The sequence below is a fragment of the Ips typographus genome, linkage group LG3 (genome assembly GCF_016097725.1).
Source record: "Ips typographus isolate SLU linkage group LG3, UJ_Ityp_2.0, whole genome shotgun sequence".
Taxonomy (NCBI): Eukaryota; Metazoa; Arthropoda; class Insecta; order Coleoptera; family Curculionidae; genus Ips; species Ips typographus.
The window spans coordinates 19,716,396-19,736,218 of record NC_138424.1 but is presented as its reverse complement, the minus strand read 5'-3'; the positions used below and the strand labels follow the sequence as shown (position 1 = coordinate 19,736,218).

The following is a 19,823-nucleotide window of genomic DNA, read 5'->3' as shown; positions in this document are numbered from 1 at the left end:
GTTTTCAAAGTTTCCAAGTAAATCAATGAGTTTCTAGGACAGTTTTGGTACTTTCAAGGATTGGAAACGTGTATAAAGCATTAAAATTGGCTTGATAGTCAAATTTACGGACGTACAAGACAGTTTTCAAAGTTTCCCAGTAATTCAGTGAGTTTCTAGAACAATTTTGGAACTTTCAGGGTTTGAAAACGTGTTCATAGCATTGAAATTGGCTTGACACTCAAATTTATGAACTTTCCAGACAGTTTTTATAGTTTACAAGTGAATAAGCGAGTTTCTAAGTCAATTTTAAGTCTTTCAGAGTTAAGAAACGTGTACAAAGCATTTAAATTGGCTTGATAGTCAAATTTAGGGACTTACAAGGCAGTTTTCAAAGTTTCCTAGTAAATCAGTGAGTTTCTTCGACAATTTTGGGACTTTCAGGGTTAAGAAACGTGTTCATAGCCTTGAAATTGGCTTGATACTCAAAAACATGAACTTTTCAGACAGTTTTTATAGTTGACAAGTGAATGAGTGAGTTTCTAAACCAATATTAAGTCTTTCAGGGTTAGGAAACGTCTACAAAGCATTGAAATTGGCTTGATAGTCAAATGTATGGACTTTCAAGGCAGTTTTCAAAGTTTCCAAGTAAATCAGTGAGTTTCTAGGACAATTTCGAGACCTTCAGGGATTGGAAACGTGTATAAAGCATTGAAATTGGCTTGATATTCAAATTTATGAACTTTCCAGACAGTTTTCATAGTTTACAAGTGAATGAGTGAGTTTCTAGGTAAATTTTAAGTCTTTCAGAGTTAGGAAACGTGTACAAAGCGTTGAAATTGGCTTTATAGTCAAATTTACGGACTTACAAGGCAGTTTTCAAAGTTTCTAAGTAAATCATTGAGTTTCTAGGACAATTTTGAGACTTTCAGTGATTGGAAACGTGTACAAAGCATTGAAATTGGCTTGACACTCAAATTTATGAACTTTCCAAAGAGTTTTTATAGTTTACCAGTGAATGAGCGAGTTTCTAAGTCAATTTTAAGTCTTTCAGAGTTAAGAAACGTGTACAAAGCATTGAAATTGGCTTGATAGTCAAATTTATGGACTTTCAAGGCAGTTTTCAAAGTTTCCAAGTAAATCAGTGAGTTTCTAGGACAATTTTGACACTTTCAGGGTTTGGAAACGTGTACAAAGCATTAAAATTGGCTTGACAGTCAAATTTATGGACTTGCCGGACTGTTTTCATAGTTTACAAGTGAATGAGTGAGTTTATAAGTTTTTCAGAGTTAGGAAACGTGTACAAAGCATTGAAATTGATTTGATAGTCAAATTTATGGACTTTCAAGGCAGTTTTCAAAGTTTCCAATTCAATCATTGAATTTATAGGACAATTATGAGACATTCAGGGTTTGGAAACGTGAACATAGCATTGAAATTGACTGGATACTCAAATTTTGACATTTAAAACAGTCACGTGACAATCTGAAATGTAAAAAGAGTCACGTGTCTTTAAAAATTCAGGTCAAAGTGAAAAACAATTACGTGACTCTTCCAATAACATTTTGACATTTAAAACTGTCACTTGTCATTATGGATCTTATTTTTAATCTTAAAGGAGTCACGTGACCTTTAAAATTAAATTTTATGATTGAAAATCGTCACGCGGCTATTTTTACTGTAAAAAGAGTCATGTGACTTTAAAAAATCTCAATTTAAACTGAAAAACGGTCACGTGACCTTTCAAATAATACTTTGACATTTAAAACAGTCCCGTGACAATTTGGAATGTAAAGATAGTCACGTGCCCTTAAAAATATCATGTCAAAGTGAAAAACAATTACACGTGACTCTTCCAATAACATTTTGACATTTAAAACTGTCACTTGACATTAAAAGAGTCACGTGACATTATGAATTCCATTTTTAAGAACTGCCTTTAATAATTATATTTTATGATTGAAGATGTCACGTGACCTTTAGGATTCCGTTTTCACGTTAAAACAGTGTCACCAGATATTTTAAAATAAATTTGATGATTAAAATTCGTCACGTGACCATTTTCACTTCAAAAAGAGTAGCGCGATTTTAAAAATATCAGTTTAAACTAAAAAATGATCACGTGACCTTTAAAATTAAATTTGCTGATTGAAAATAGTCACGTGACCAATTGCACCTTAAAAAGAGTTACGTGAATTTAAAAATATTAGTTTAAACTAAAAATTGATCATGTGACCTTTAAAATTAAATTTGCTGATTGAATATAGTCACGTGACCAATTGCACCTTAAAAAGAGTCACGTGAATTTAAAAATATCAGTTTAAACTAAAAAATAATCACGTGACCTTTAAAATTAAATTTGCTGATTGAAAATAGTCACGTGACCAATTGCACCTTAAAAAGAGTCACGTGAATTTAAAAATATTAGTTTAAACTAAAAATTGATCATGTGACCTTTAAAATTAAATTTGCTGATTGAATATAGTCACGTGACCAATTGCACCTTAAAAAGAGTCACGTGAATTTAAAAATATCAGTTTAAACTAAAAAATGATTATGTGACCTTTAAAATTAAATTTGCTGATTGAAAATAGTCACGTGATCAATTGTACCTTAAAAAGAGTCACGTGAATTAAAAAATATTAGTTTAAACTGAAAAGCGGTCACCTGACCCTCAAAATAATATTTTGACATTTAAAAGGGTCATACTTTTTTAAACTAACTTGATTTCGACTGAACGTAGCTCCGTTACTTAAGGAGCTACAAAAAAGTGTAAATAAGAAAAGTTGTAGGAAATTTTATCCTCTACAAGATTGTATGAAGATGTTTTTGCCCTTAAGGTACTCCCTAAAGAGTTACAAGGCAAAAAGTGATAGTGTGTACCAAACTGCTTTCTTAATTCGACTGAGAAATACGCTTCTGTTATCACTTTCAATGTAATATAGTTAAAATGTGACATTTCTTGTTTTTCTACATACTATTGTAGAATACTCTTCTACATACTATTGTAGTATACTCTTACATAACTTGAATGAACATTTCTTACAAAAACAGAATGAAAAAAATAAACTTTCAAAAAACAACCATCAACAAAAAAAAATATAATCAGAGATGGGCAATTACTACTTGTGGATAATGGAAAATATAACGTTGCTTATGTAATTAATGTAAATAATTACGACATTTTGAGGTTGCATTTTATCGAGGTAAAAACGAAAAGTTGTATTAAAAAGGTCGAAATTAAAACAATTTTTTACAGTGTCAATTTTTTTTTATTTAAAAATATGTTATGATATCAAATTATTTCCTATAGTACAATAAAATATGTTTTAAATACTAATTGTCTAGAAACATATTTGTAGACATGTAGACAATCTAGTATACTTTTTTAATTTGTTAGGTTATTTACACACAACATTTTTACGTTAAGTAAAATGTTATTTAATCAATTATCTACGTACTTTTACCATATCACCCATCTTTGATTATAATTTAAATGTATAATATTAATAAAAAAGTAAATCTGTTTTTTATTTACTTAAATGTGGTTAACTTTCAAAGTAACTTTAAATAGCATTTAATGATTGAAATTAAATAATTTATTTTAAAAATTAATTAACCTTAAAGTACTCACCCTTATCGTCATTATCCAAAACACTAGAACTCGCTTTCAAAATAAAGTTCCAATACAAAAACCATTCAAAAAAAAAAAAAAAAAGTCGCGAAAAATCACTGAACTGAAAACCCCTCCAGTCCGACACTGGCCACTGCATATAAGGATGGTACCATTAAAATAGCTGGTACTTTTATACGGCACAATCAAGTGGGAGATGAATCTTGGAGAAGGGGACGTCTCTGTTACACTAATGAGACTTAATGTAACAAAACAAGGAAGGAGATACTCGCAGAATTTAGGGATCGTTCCCACAATATTATGTATATAAAATGTGTGTGTGTGTACCCGGTGGTTGTTGACGGGTTGAGTAATTGATAACCAGACACAATCACACTGAATAGATTAAATAAGAGATTAATTTCCCTTTTAGTGTTTTACAGGGAAAAAATGGGTTTTTTTGAATAAGCAACAACAATAAGGATGTCACGACTAGATCACTGTTGTATTGTTTTTTCTTAACTTGGACACCCAGACCTTATCTAAAACTTATTGATGATTAATGATCTGACATTATATCAAGATGAGCCTTGGTAATACAATTTTAACATTGAAATTAGTAGAAAAATAAATCAAGTTCAATGCACTTTAACAGAACTTTCACATGGAGTGAAGTCCTAGAGAAGTTTCAAACGAATTCTTGACAAGTAGTAATTATATTGTTTCTACATTGCAATTAACCCACAGTTCAAGTGGTTCGAACTAAAAGGGAAAATTAAACTAGACCTTTTTCACTTTCGGTCTTTGAAAGTCGACAGACACAAAATAATTAGTAAATCTGCCAAAATACACGTTAAAAATAAGGTTTTTGTAAAATCTTGAAAAAGTACTGTTCAAACATATTTTAACTTAAACACATTAGCATTTGCTTTGGTAGGTAACTTGGTAGGAAATTCACGTAACTCTAATTTTTTCAATCACTAATTAAAAGTGTGTTCCAAAATAGTATATTATTCAACAAGCATAACTATTACTCATGAAGATAAAGTTTAAGTTAAATTATCCAGTGAGTAATAGTCATTACATGCGTGTAGAATAACGGCCAAATGTCATAACTATTAAAATTCTGTTATAAATGCCAAAAATGCACTAATAAAGGTATAAAATGCATTGCAACCAAAGTAAAACTGATTTCGTTACTTTTCAAGTATGTTTCGTTGTTTTATACCTTCATGGGATTGAACTTGACAGTTTCTAGGATTAGAGCAAAACTGTAACCGACGGCCAAATGTCATAACTGACAAAAAGTTATAAAATACATTTAGTACTGCTTATACTAATTTTACTTGCGGTTTTACATCTGTATGGAAAGTATTTTGACGTTTGTAAGTAGAATCTAAAAATATAATAATATACAGGGTGTTCCATTTAAAATAGTGTAGTTGGTATCAACTTTACAGAACGTAAAAATATTTTAGATGTTGAAGTCCCAATGCAAATTCTAAACCCTGAAATTTACAAAAAGTTATCGTTTATAAAAAATATTGACCGCGGTAGTTTCCGGTAGGACACCCTGTATTGCACTATTCTCTATGCTGATGGTTTTCTTGATGTCATTGAGTATTATATTATTTTTATTAGAGATATAAAATAATTCATTTTTAATTATTTCAAAAAGTATGAATTTGTCAAAAAAGTAAACTACCATAATTTTATTTTGAACAGGGAATAAGATGAAATTATAAAAATAGGGATGTTCTATGTATTTCAAAAACTTGACTTTCTGTCCTTTTTAGAGCTGATCTTTTGAGGCCAATTTATAATCACCTTGTATCGCTATGTTCGACGTTACTTTACACCCACTCTTAGAACAAATTTTGTTTAACAGGACCAAACATAGAAATCCTAAAAAAACTTGTTTTCTGATTTGTGTAAAATGAAATTATTTTGGGAACTAAAAAATAGTCAAATTTCACAGAAGATGGCAAATATCTAAGAAAGGGATACCAATAAATATACTGGGTGATTCAAGTAAAGTGTCCTAAAGTAATCTACTGTTTTTGATTTTCGTTATTGCCATTATGTTGGTTGTGAAGCTTTTTTATACTTTTCCAGTATATTAAATTAAAAATTTAATAAGGATTCTAAAAATGCGCTTAAAACAGTCATTTTCTTACTTCAAATTATTCTCTAAAACCACGTGATGTCTGTCACTATTGTCAGAATTGTCAACATTTTACTAGAATTTGCAAGAATTACATTTTAACACAGTTTTCGAAACAAGACGATTTTCTGGAATTTTGGACGATTTAGTTATTTTGACAATTGTCACTTAATAATCTAGCTAAATAGTCTTCTGAAATCACGTGGCAACTGTCAATAACGTTAAAACTATCAAACTATGCTCTAAAGTTGCAAAAATCAGGGTTTAGGACCGTTTTCTTGCAGTATTTGATATAAAACGTGTTTCTGAGATTTCAACAAACAGACAGACAGTTATTTTGACAACAGTCACATGACCGTCTAACTAAATAGTGTTCTACAATCACCTGACAACTGTCAATAAGGTCAAAACTGTCAAACCATGTTCTAAAGTTTCAAAAATCAGGGTTTAGGAACGTTTTCTTGGAGTATTTGATATAAAACGTGTTTCTGAGATTTATGACAGTTATTTTGACAAGTGTCACGTGACCGTCTAACTAAATAGTGTTCTACAAGTACGCGACAACTGTCACTAACGTCAAAACTGTCAAACCATGCTCTAAAGTTCCAAAAATTAAGGTTTAGAAATGTTTTCTTGCAGTATTTGATATAAAACGTGTTTCTGAGAATTATGACAGTTATTTTGGCATATGTCACGTGACCGTCTAGCTAAATAATGTTTTACAATCATGTGACAACTGTCACTAACGTCAAAACTGTCAAACCATGCTCTAAAGTTGCAAAAATCAGGGTTTAGGAATGTTTTCTTGCAGTATTTGATATAAAACGTGTTTCTGAGATTTCAACAAACAGACAGCTAGTTATTTTGACCATTGTCAGATGACCGTCTAATTAAATAATGTTCTACAATCACGTGACAACTGTCACTAACGTCAAAACTGTCAAACCATGCTCTAAAGTTGCAAAAATCAGGGTTTAGCAACGTTTTCTTGCAGTTTTTGATATAAAACATGTTTCTGAGAGATATGACAGTTATTTTGCCAATTATCACGTGACCGTCTAGCTAAATAGTGTTTTACAATCACGTGACAATTGTCATTAACGTCAAAACTGTCAAACCATGCTCTAAAGTTGCAAAAATCAGGGTTTAGCAACGTTTTCTTGCAGTTTTTGATATAAAACGTGTTTCTGAGAATTATGACAGTTATTTTGATAATTATCACGTGACCGTCTAGCTAAATAATGTTTTACAATCACGTGACAACTGTCAATATTGTCAAGACTGTCAAACCATGCTCTAAAGTTGCAAAAATTAGTGTTTAGAAACGTTTTCTTGCAGTATTTGATATAAAACGTGTTTCTGAGATGTATGACAGTTATTTTGACAATTGTCACCTGACCGTCTAACTAAATAGTGTTCTACAATCACGTGACAACTCTCATTAACGTCAAAACTGTCAAATACTCAAAAGTTGCAAAAATCAGGGTTTAGAAACGTTTTCTTGCAGTATTCGATATAAAGAGTGTTTTTGAGATTTATGATTTTTGACAATGGTCACGTGACTGCCCAGCTAAATTATCCTTTAATACCACGTGATATCTGTCACTAATGTCAAAACAATTCTTAAAGAAAAAATGAAAAATCATTTTTCAAAGCAAGATCAGTGATTAAAATAATGTAAAATGAATGAATTTCTTTTGATCTACCGTTATCTATCGTTTTTTGACTGATTATTCTACCGCCATCGAGTATTTTGACTTGGTAACACTGTTGGCCACCTCGTCCGCCAGATCTTACTCGTCTAGATACGTATCTTTGGGGTACAATTAAAGAACCGGTGTATGCAGGAGCAGCTATTGGAAATCGACAGGAATTGGAGAATCAAGTTTTCAGAGTATCCCATTTAAAATAATCTGGTTGACATCGATTTCCGGATTAACCGTAAGTGACAGGTGACAGGAAGATGTAATAGTATATTACGTAATTAGTGATGTAAGAAGCATTTTACGCACGATATGGAAAAAGTTACGCACGAAGCCGCGTAGCGGCGTGTATGTAATTACATGAGTGCGTAAAATACCTTAGAGCACGTGGGACGTACTATACTTTACCTAAAACCAAATGGAAAGTCATGTTTTCGCAATTTATATAATTCAGAGTAACTTTTCATTAAAAAAGAATATTTTCAACGTATTGACATCATATTTGTACTAATCATAGGTATTATGCCAATAAAGAAAAAAAAAATAACGTAATAAAAAAATTCACAAATCATGTTACTTAAATAATTATTAGTGTTGTTCTTAAAATAATTATTTATGGTGATATTAGAGTTATTAAAAAGAAAGGGAAAATTTTCAGTAATATTACTTGATGTGTGTATTGCAGATAATTTTCTAGACGAAGTGGTAGTTTCTTAAAACTGTATGAACAATGCATTACGCGATGATCTGCATCTAATATACTCTCATAAAGGAAGAAATGTAAACAAAATCTTTTTTTTTTTTTAGTTTGTGGCCGATCTTAAAACTGTGCGTTTTTTTTACAACTGGGCGTAAAGAGGTTCATTACGTAACGGAAAACTATGCGTAAATATTTTTCAAATGTAACACGTATGGTATTTATCTTAATTCCAAAATTTCAAATTTCTACTAATATTTTATTCTTTAATTATTCATTTGTATACTCAATTTATGATGCTTTAATTACTGGCAAAACTTACATAAAAAATCGTGAAACCATTATCGATATAAAAATAAAAGAAACACCAAACTCAAATTAATGCATAATAAAATGTGTGGGAGGAAGCATTGTTTACGATGAACCACATTTCGAGCATCGTAATGACACCGATTGGTTTAACCTTTGGATGATTCTGGTCTAGTTTAAATTTATCAGTTGGTTGCATAAACCGAAAAAACTCTACAACCAAAATAGGTAAAATCAATTATCTTACAACCCAAATTTGCGCTCCATACCTGACCTAAAGTTCAGATTCGACCAGTAAAACACTGTAAATGATGCAACGGCAGCCGCGTTTATTTTATTTTTTTGAAATTCCAAACATTCTGATAGTAAATCATCAGTTTTATAGTCCATTGACGACCCCACTTAATACAAGTAACCATTTTGCCCAATTATGAAATACCCTCCGTATTCGATGAGGTCCGAATTGCGCTACCAGAAGCTTTTGTTGTCGAAAATTATTACATTAAGTTAGTTGAGTTCCCATTTACCTGACAGCCATTTGACGGCTCACTTTCACAATTGGCAAAGATTATCGCTATCAGTAAAGGATCTACTAGAGATAATGTTATAAAAAAAGGCAGGCAGTCGATACAGATAGATAATACAGTCAATTATTGAATTGTTCTACGCCTAATTGCGTCACGGTTTCCATCTCTTAATCAGAAACACTCTGAATATGGTCTCCATTGCGGCATATCTCATCTCGAAAAGTCGTCTAATTCAATAAGATTAAAATCTGGCTGGCATATTATATAAAAACACGCAAAACCGAATAATAAAAATGCAAGCAGTTATTTTACAATTAACCTTAAATAAGTAAGGCATCGCTTTCCCATATTATCGCAAGTCGCGACCATTCGCCTCCAAATTTGTCCATTACATCGCTCGTTAAATTCCGAATTTACCATCCCTGTTCAACGATTAACCCAGAATTACTAAACGAAAAAGTGACTAAATACAATAACATAAAAAATAACTTCAACCATAAAAATAGTATTAATTCTTTCATTAAAATCATACTCGTAAATCTTGGCATGTTCAGTGATTTTAATAGAAAATAATGATATTAGATAAAGAAGATTTGTTCATTTCAAATCCATTTTTACTAAAAAGTAACATTTTTACTGAATCGCAAAAACGAACGGTTTTTGGAATTTTATTAAGGAAGTTTTACAATTAAATCCAATGTTAGTTTCCTATGTCCAGGGTGCTCTTGGACACCTGGTATAAAAAAACTAGAAATTTGAAGTCCCTTACTACTCTTCTGAAAATTACTAATAATTGGAAGTACTGCAAATTATCCCTTCGAACTATTTAAATTATGAATCTATTTCATCTACAATTAATTATTCTTCTATGCCCTACACTCAAGTAAAACATAAATTACGCCAAAAATTCTCTAAATACCCTAAAATGTAGAAAATATTTTATAGATGAATTATGTGACGACTACAAGAAGATGAAAACTCGTCAAAATGTTGTTTTAACTATTGACAATTTTCCGCTGGTATTACCTAAAATAAATTTAGCAGCTAAAATAACAAGTATCAAAAAAAAACATTTAAGGAAAATGTTAAATTATATGCCGGAAGAAGAAAGGGAATTTTACAAATCATATTTACTTAAACCGAAAATTGTGAAGAAAAAAAACAATAATCAAATTTAACATAACAGATTTTTTTTAAATTTAAGATTGTTTGTTCTAGTTCTAAGTTTATAATTAATATTGTATATTAAAATTCTAAATTCTCTAAAAATTTGCAACGATTAAAAAAAAATGTTGTTCACACAATTCTGTTCAATATCCACATATTTTCATTACTTTTTATAAATTAGCGCCTTTTGTTCTATATGCTTTTCAACTTAATTATAGAAACTTTCAAAAGATTTCAAGATAATCTAAAAACTTCCATATGCTTCTAGAGCAGTTTAACAGTTTCAAAAAGTTTCTAGAACACTCTACAAGGTTTCAAATGCCTGAAAAGCAGTCCAGAACCTTCAATGCTCTTTAAACTGTTCAAATGCTCCTAAAGTAATCTAAAACAGGTTTAAAAACACTACAGAAACACCAAAATACTTGTCAAGCAGTCGACAGCCTTCCAAAACAGTTTAGAAGCTTCCAAAAGCTTTTAGAACACTCTAAAGGCTTCCAAATGATCTTCAACTAGTCTAGAAGCTGTCAAAAGATTTCAAGACAGTCTAAAAGCTTCCGTATGCTTCTAAAGCGATTTAAAAGCTTCCATAAGTTTGTAGAACCGACCATAAGTTTCCAAATGCTTGAAAAGCAGTCCAAAACCTTTTAGCTTTAAGCTTCAATGCTTTTTAAACTCTCTAGAAACCTTCCAAATGCTCCTAAAGCAGTCTAAAAAGATTTCAAAACACTACAGAAACACCAAAATGTTTCTAAAGCAGCCGAAAGCCTTCCAAAAGCTTTTAGAACAGTCTAGAAGCTCTCAAAACCTTTCAAGACAGTCTAAAAGCTTCCGTATGCTTCTAAAGTGGTTTAAAAGCTTTAAAATGTTTCTAAAACCATCCACAAGGGTTCAAAGACCTTAAAAGTAGTCCAGAATCTTCAATGCTCTTTAAACTGTTCAAACACTTTCCAAATGCTCCTAAAGTAGTCTGAAAAGGTTTAAAAATAACTACAGAAACTCCAAAATGCTTCTCAAACAGTCGAAAACTTTCCAAAACAGTCTAGAAGCTTTCAAAAGCTTTTAGAACACTCTAAAGGCTTCAAAACGATCTTCAACTAATCTAGAAGCTTTCAAAATATTTCAAGATAGTCTAAAAGCTTCCGTATGCTTCTAAAGCAGTTTAAAAGCTTTAAAATGTTTCTAAAACCGCCCACAAGGGTTTAAAGACCTTAAAAGTAGTCCAGAATCTTCAATGCTGTTTAAGCTGTCCAAACACCTTCCAAATGCTCCTAAAGTAGTCTATAAAGGTTTTAATACACTACAGAAACTTCAAAATGCTTCTCAAGCAGTCGAAAGTCTTCCAAAACATTCTAGAAGCTTCCAAAAGCTTTTAGAACACTCTAAAGGCTTCCAAATAATCTTCAATTAGTCTAGAAGCTACCAAATAAAATCAAAACAGTATAGAAGCTTCCAAAAAATTCTAGAACCCTCTTAGAATTTCCTAATGCCTCTAAAACATTCCAGAACCTTTAATATGCTCTTTAAACTGTCCAAAAACCTTCCAAATGCTCAAGTAGTTTAAAATGATGGGAACAACAAAATGATTCCCAAGCAGTCGAAAGCCTTCTAAAAGTTTCCAAATGCACTTCAACTAGTCTAGATATGCTCCCAAAAGATATCAGAACAGTCTAAAAACTTCTAGAACCGTCTAAGCATTCTCATGCCTCTAAAGCATTCCAGAAACTTCAATATGCTCTTTAAACTGTCCAAAAACCTTCCAAATCAAGTAGTTAAAAAAAATTCAAAACCGTCTAAAATCTTCTAAACCAGCTTACACACAAATTACTAGAACTTAAACTCAAAGAAGATAAAAAAAATCATGCAAAGAGTTTTTCCAAATAATTTTGCTTTTTTAAACGATTTTAGTGCTTTTTAATCCGGACTCTAGTTATCACTTTCCATTTCCAGTTTATGCAGGATTTCCAGAAGTACCTCTCGGGTATTTGCTAGTAGGACGGTATCGTCCGCATAACGAAGATCAGATATCTTTATTCCACAAACTGCTATTGCACGTGAAAAAAATAGAAAGAAATAAAGTCAGCATTGTCTTCTCCCATTGCAGGTTAGCCAGACTAAACCATAATTCTTGTGGGCAACTAAATTGCCTTTAGAAATAAGATTCCAGATTGATTCAATCAGGAGTGAATAAAAAAGCGTATTGTGTCATAAATTTACAAAAGGTCAGTCATTTATACAATAATAAAGGCAACGGAATGTAGAACTTCCATATCAAATCTCACTGACTTGAGAAATCATAGGGTTACCACACAAATCATCAATCTCCCTAGTAGTATTGCGCATCTTTGATCCTTTTAAAACAGAGTACTTTGAAAGCTACATTTGTGTTTATTATCCATTCCTGTTTGTAAAACGGTACTTAATAACAATTCCCATAGCAAGTATTGCGTAAAAAAGACGCTTCTTCATTTTAATTGCTAAATTATTTTTCTTGCTGGCTAATCATGCGTATGTTACGTTAGTACTATGTGAATGAGTTTTCTTAGACAAATTTACACATCTTTTTGAACTGAACTCAAGGCTGCCTCGTCTAATTACTACCAGAAGATTATCTCTAAGAAATTGCATATTCGTGTATTTTTTAATCCACGAAGATGCTCCTTTTCAGAAGGAATGCCTATTATTGGCCAGATATTTCAACATCAACGCACACAATGCACAATAGGGCAATATAGTCGAACAATTTTTACCCATAGACTTATTGGCAAACACGTATAATTAAAATATCTTTTCAACTTATTATGTATTTTTTTATTAGTTATCTACATGATAATGGATCATAATTCATTTTTGAACAGTTTTTGTTCTCAGAAATTGATTTTGGTTATTCCTGTATAGTACGGCACTGAAGACTGGGAACGAGATGGTTTGGTAGATGTGCAACGTCCTTGATATTTACTCGATATTACTTGAAAATCTGCTTTTAATGATACCATTTACGTTCTCTATGTCGATTGAAAGCACTACATTATCATTTAAATTTGAAATGTATAGATTACAACATCAATTTTCACTCAGAATCAAAAAATAATAATGATTTAGTGGAAATAAGTGTTATTTTGGTAGCTTTCATTGATCACTATACATCAAAAATGCAATCCAATCATGTCTTGATTAATACAGAGTGATTCAGTTTTAAGTGTCAATAATTCACCAATCGATACAGGTTTCAGTTTAAGTTTTTTTGCTATATCTCCACAATTAAATTTTCAGACTAAATCATTTCTTAAAATTAGTTTTTAGTGACAAAATTGTTTGCTTTCACTGAAGAGTCTGAAACTTGACTTTTACTATTATCAATAGTCTTAAACTGGATTTATCAGTCTTAAAGTTCTAAAAACAGTCCAAATTTCTGAGAAATGCTTCAATTTTTTGCACCGATGAATGTAGAAATCAATTTAATAGTGAAGAAGCTTTAAATGACATTTCCAATACTATGGACAGTGTACAAACTGGCTTTAGGGTCTGATAATGATCGCATTGGACTTAGTTTATAGTTTTATTTGAACTAAATCCCTGTATAAAGTGGAGGAAGGCAACGGGATACCACCTTCACTACTCATCCCAAGAGAATCACATAAAACACATGAAATCCTATGATGAATGCATTTTCCCCAGTTCCCCAATCGGATCTCCGGGGGGAACTGTGTTAAATGAAATCAGGAAGGAGAGACTAAGTCTACGAGGCGAATTAAGGGTTGGTACTTGGAATGTGCCAACCTACTAGAGGAAATGAAGAGACTGAAGATGAGCATTCTGGGTGTCGCGGAAAAGTGGTGGCCTCAGGCTGGAGTGTGTCATGTTTCTAGAGGGGTCATGTACTATTCAGGAAATAATGACAGAAATCATAGAAAGGGAGTAGGAATAGTCATGACTGAAAAGTTATCCAGATCTGTAATAAATGTTCTCCCTTTCTCAGCCAGAATCATATTACTTAAAATATGCGCCAAACCAGTCCAGGTGTATGCACCCACAACAGATTCAACAGAAGATGAGATCGAGACGTTTAATGAGATAAACATGATTATCGGTGATTTCAATGCCAAAGTGGGAGAAGGAAGATTTGAAGCATTGGTGGGACCTTATGGACTAGGATTACGCAAGGATCGTCTTTGCCAATTCTGCCAGGAGGAAAACATGAAAATAACAAACACATGGTACAAGCTGCCACCTAGACGCTTATATACGTGGAAGGCTCCAGGAGATCGCCCAGACAACATAATCCGCAATCAGATCGATTACATACTCATCATCAACAAACGTTATAGGACATCGGTAAAGAGAGTATGCACCTATCCAGACGCCGATGTGCCCTCAGACCATGTTCTCTTGATGGCGGTAATCAAAATCCACAGCGAAAGATAGATTACGAAAGACTTAAAGATGAAGAAACAAAAAACAAAGATACCAAAAATCTTAATGAAAAAATACTGACAACCATAGATCCAAAGAGGGTAGAGGAAGCTAACATGAGTGAAGTAAGGGAAGAAATGGAGGCTGCCATACCAATGTTGCGAAGGCAGAATTGGGACATAAACGAAAAGCACAAAAACACGATTGCACTGTTTAAGGAACGAAGAGAGTACAAAAACAAAGGGAATGGAAGAACAATGATGAGTGGCTGAAACAACGGTGTAAAGAACTAGAACAACTACAAAGAATACACGATGACTTCAACCTACACAGAAAGATGATGATGAGAACCTACCATTCTCTAATGTAGAAAACGATCAGGGAAAAACAGCGCAGGATGGTAAAAAGCGTAAAATCATATGGGAAAACTATATTAGCAACCTTTTTGCCGATGAAAGACTTGCTGTTGAAAATGTAGACGACAAAGACCTCTCGGGCCCTCCCATCACAAAAGAGGAAATCATAAGAGCGATCAATACATCCAAAGATAGAAAGGCGATTGGTCCAGACCGCATACCTGTAGAGTTGCTCAAACTATTGGACGACAAAAGCATCAAAGTTCTTCAGACGATATTTAATCGAATCTATAACATAGGCGAATATCCCGCCAAATGATTAACATCGACTTTTGTCCCCTTGCCGAGAAAGAATAATGCAACAAAATGTGAGGACCACAGACTAATTAGCCTCATGAGCCACACACTGAAGATATTCCTTAATATTATCCTTCTTCTTCTTCTTCTTTTTTGAGATCTGACGATCTGTTATCTTCAAGGTTGCCTCTGTATCAGCTCTTGGGAGGTGGATTGCCAGCTGTCTTTCCATCTTTTTGGTGGTATTCCTGGTATTCTTTTGCCTACTGGTTTTCCTTCGAGGGCTATGCGAGGTAATCTGCTCACCTCCATGCGCTTCACATGCGCGTACCATTGCCTTTTCCTCTGTCTCCCCCATCTAATTACGTCCTGTACTCCGCATTGCTGTCTTACGTCCGTGTTTCTAATTCGGTCCCTTCTGGTCTTTCCGAGTATAGTTCTTAAGCTTCTCATTTCTGCCACCCTGAGCATGCTTTTAGTTTTAGTTGTTTCCTCGCGAACTTCTATGCCATATGTCATTATTGGTCGAACACATGTTTTATAGATTTTTATTTTACTGTCTTTGCGCATGTATTGGTTCGACCAGACTATTTGCCTTAAACATCCTGATATAGCCGTCGCCTTGTTCACTTGACTTCTCAAGTCTTTTACCAGATCGTGGTGGCCTGAGAGTTCTATTCCAAGATATTTAAATTGTGAGACTTGTTCAATAATATCATTTCCTACAACCAGTTTGCATCTTAGCGGATCTTTTGCAAATGTTAAACTTTTGGTTTTTTCTGTGGAGATGTTCATGTTTAACTCTCGGCTGACTTGATAGAATTTATGCAATTGTCTTTGCAGATCATCTTCTGTTTCTGCGATGATTGCTGCATCATCCGCATAGCACACCATGCTTATTCTGTTGTTTCCAATTCGATATCCCTTGTTCATGGCTGATACTTGTTCTATGATGCTATCCATTAGGAGATTGAATAGGAATGGACTGAGACTATCTCCTTGTCTGATGCCTCCTGGGGTTGGTATATCTTGTGTTAGGTCATTGTCTACTTTTACTTTAGTTGTATTGTCGATGTTTAGTTTTCGTATAATTCTCACTATATTATCTGGTACTTTCATATCTTTCAATGTTTTAATTATGTCAGGAAGGCGGGCTCTATCGAACGCTTTGGTCAAATCGATGAAACACACGTATGCGGGCGTGTTAAACTCTATAGCTTTTTCTTTGATTTGTTTAATTATGAATATGGCATGGGTTGTTGATCTATTTCGCCTAAAGCCTTGTTGCTCCTCCCTATTTGTGATCAGCGCCTCCAGTTTCCCCTTTAGGATTTTAGTGAAGAGTTTCATGGTTGTATTTAGTAGTGTTATTCCTCTGTAGTTTTCTGGGCGGGTTTTTTGTCCTTTTTTGAAGATAGATATTGTTATGCTTTTGTGCCATTCTTTCGGTATATCTGATGTCTCTAGGATTTTATTATATAGCAGTTTGAGGTATTTGATCATTTCTGGGCTACCATATTTGATCATCTCATTTGTGATGTTGTCCGGTTCTGGCGCTTTTCTATTCTTCAGGTTTTTAATTGCGCCGGATATCTCTTCTTCCTCGATTGTTGCGTTGTTATTTGTTATGTCGTTTTCTATTGGGTTTGATTCTTCTGCTTCATATAGTTCTCTAAAGTACTTTTCCCAGGTCTCAATATCAACTCTTCGTGTTTGCACGTACTCGTTCACGGGCTTTTTTCTTCTTTTCAATATTATCCACTACAGAATATCAATAAAGTGCGAAAGCAACATCGGATCCACACAATTTGGATTCAGTCGAGGTTTAGGCACGAGAGAAGCAAATTAGTTGCGACTCAAGTACTGATTCAGAACTGCAACGATCAGAGAAAGGACATAATGCTGTGTTTCATCAATTATGAAAAGGCGTTCAAAAGAAACAGAGTCCAACATCATAAACTGATCCAAATCCTAAATAGATGGGACATAGACCAAAAAGCCATCCGCTGCATTCAAAGCCTATACTGGAACCAAATGGCTGAAGTCAGAGTTGGTAACGATCTCACAGAAGCAAGACCAATTTGTAGTGGGGTCAGACAAGGGTGTGTTCTCTCCCCACTTCTCTTCAATTTATATTCTGAAGCCATCTTTCAGAAAGCCCTAAAAGAACGCAACGTGGGCTTTAAGGTGAATGGTGTATGGGTCAACAATATTCGTTATGCGGACGACACACTTCTAATTGCAGATAACATGGAGGATTTGCGGGATATACTTGGGACTGTCGGGGAATGCAGTAAGAACATGGGACTCAATATCAACAACAAGAAGACTAAATTCATGATAATTACTCGAAAGCAACAAGAATTTCAAAACTCAACATATGAAAATCAACCAATAGAGCGAGTAAATAAATTTAAATATCTAGGAACATGCGTTCATGTAATTCAAAAAAGTGCTCACCAATACTGATTTCGATCTTCCTTCGTTCGGGAAAGCACTTAAACAGTGGGAAAAACGCTTTCCGCATGTGTTAGCTGAATGATTATGTAATGGAATCTGGACGTTATGAAGCAACATAAATTCAATTTGGATTTGGAGTTTAGTGTGTAGATGGTCAAACAGACAACTAAAAGAAGTTACATTGCAATGGAATAACTTGCCCAGAGCCATGGAGCTAAAAAATTAACTAAAATAAGAACTGGCAGAATCATTAACACTTAAAATAAAAAAAATATTTATTATCATTATCTTAAATTTAACAGATTTAAGTATTGGAACTTTCCTACAAATCATTAATAACCCAGTGGGGGTCTCCTAATAGGAAAACCACGCTTATCACCTAATCAATAACCGGCACAATAAACGAATAGACTTAAAAGTGACAAACGGCCTTCGAACAATTCAATGAATGAAGCTTCTCACATCGTTTGTGCTTAGTTCTGTGAAAATATCAGTTTACTGGATATTGTATCATCAATCATAATATACTTAAGAACTACAAACTAAATGAGGAAATCAAGAAGGAGCAAGTTTTAGAAAAAAAAACTTGTTTCATACGTATTATACACGCATAACACACCAAGGTAATTGTTTATTGTAATAATCAGAAAATTACTATTAAATTTTCCATCCGGAGGGGTACGATGCACCAGCTTGAAAAGTGAAGGACGCTGTTTATTACTTGATTTTACATATTAACGCAATATATAACAAAATGGGGAGGAGTTTTTAACGACTCAAATTGCATTAGTGTAGCTTCTAGATAAGCTCCGGATGATAAACTAGTCTGGCGGTTATCGAAAAACACACCCTAACGCCATTGAAAAGGAGCCTTATTAAATTGTGCTGGTTCGAGCGTTTAACGTAATTTGTTAATTACAAAACAACGGGATTGCTACGGTCTTATAAAATTGAATAAATTAGTTAAAACAATAGAGCGGTGGCGGAATTTATGTAGTGAGACATCCGACGACATAAGTGCAATAATTACATGAGAAATTAAAAGACCTCGCCATAAAGTATGGTTTACTTTATTATGATTTAGTATCTACTTGTGATGCAAAAATATGAAAAACTATAGAAACTTTGCTGTTTTAATCTTTATTTAGAAAAAATTGGTTGATAATGATACAATCTTTATTATTCTACTCTCTAAGTTTCGACAATCTGCTTACTGAGAGGAAATGCTACAAATTCCTTTCTTCTACTACTTATCTCCTAACTATAACGTGAATTTCTCTCAGAGCTCTCGCGTGTTTCTCCTTCAATTTGAGATCGTATTTGTAGATGTGGTCCACAACTCTTTGTTAGTCAGAATGTTGGATTTCTTAGTTTCCTCAATTCTTCGGTGTCCTAAACCCAAAGCAAGTTCGGTTCTAATAACTAGTTTTTATCTTCCATATGACGTTGCGCATATTCCCCCAACTGAAGATATGTCTAAAGTAGTACAATTTGCAAAAAAGTCGGGTTTTCCAGCGATTTTCGGTTGCAATGCAAATGCGCATAACGTGATTTGTGCAACTCTGATACAAACACCAGGGGTGCTGCACTGTTGGAGTACTTCTTTACTGAAAACCTACAAGTTGTGAACACTGCAAAAATAATCGAGGAAAGCTAATTGGTCTCAATACAGAGAGACCACCTTAGCGAGTCCATGGAGTTTTCTGAGATATTCAGCTGGAACTCGAGGTAAAAAGATTAAACGATGTTATGGCATCAGCCTTCCATAAATCGTGCGAACTAAAGGCGGTTGGAACTTCTACGGTGGACTAAGGCCTTTCAGCGTCTGAGAAATGATGCTAAAAAGGCTTTCCACCAAGCCACCAGGGGTAATCGTAATGAAAACTGGGAACTTTAACTCAAAGCAAGGAGAGATTTAAAAAATAACTACAAAGGTCCAACAGAGCAAGCTGGCAGAAATTCTGCGGCGAGGTTAAAAGAGACCTTACAACTTCTCCTAGAGAAAGACATTCCAGACGACGCGACGGCCGAAAGAGTTGATAGTAATGACGCTATAAAATGGCCGGTTTCGCAATTCTGTTCTAATAAAGCAGCAGGTCCAGACGGGTTAATCCAATGATGCTGCAGTCGGGACTAGAGAT

The 19,823-nt window shown here is 33.6% G+C and overlaps 1 protein-coding gene across 1 annotated transcript in view; it reads right to left on the bottom strand.

The window, feature by feature from the left end:
- The window catches only part of LOC145726562 (uncharacterized), a 34,921-nt gene extending 31,152 nt beyond the window's left edge, over positions 1-3,769 (bottom strand). Inside the window, exon 1 of the mRNA XM_081975702.1 lies at positions 3,614-3,769. Coding sequence (XP_081831828.1) covers positions 3,614-3,625 — 12 coding nt within the window. The 5' untranslated portion in view covers positions 3,626-3,769. The remainder of the gene's footprint in view (positions 1-3,613) is intronic.
- Between the last annotated feature and the right edge of the window lie 16,054 nt (positions 3,770-19,823).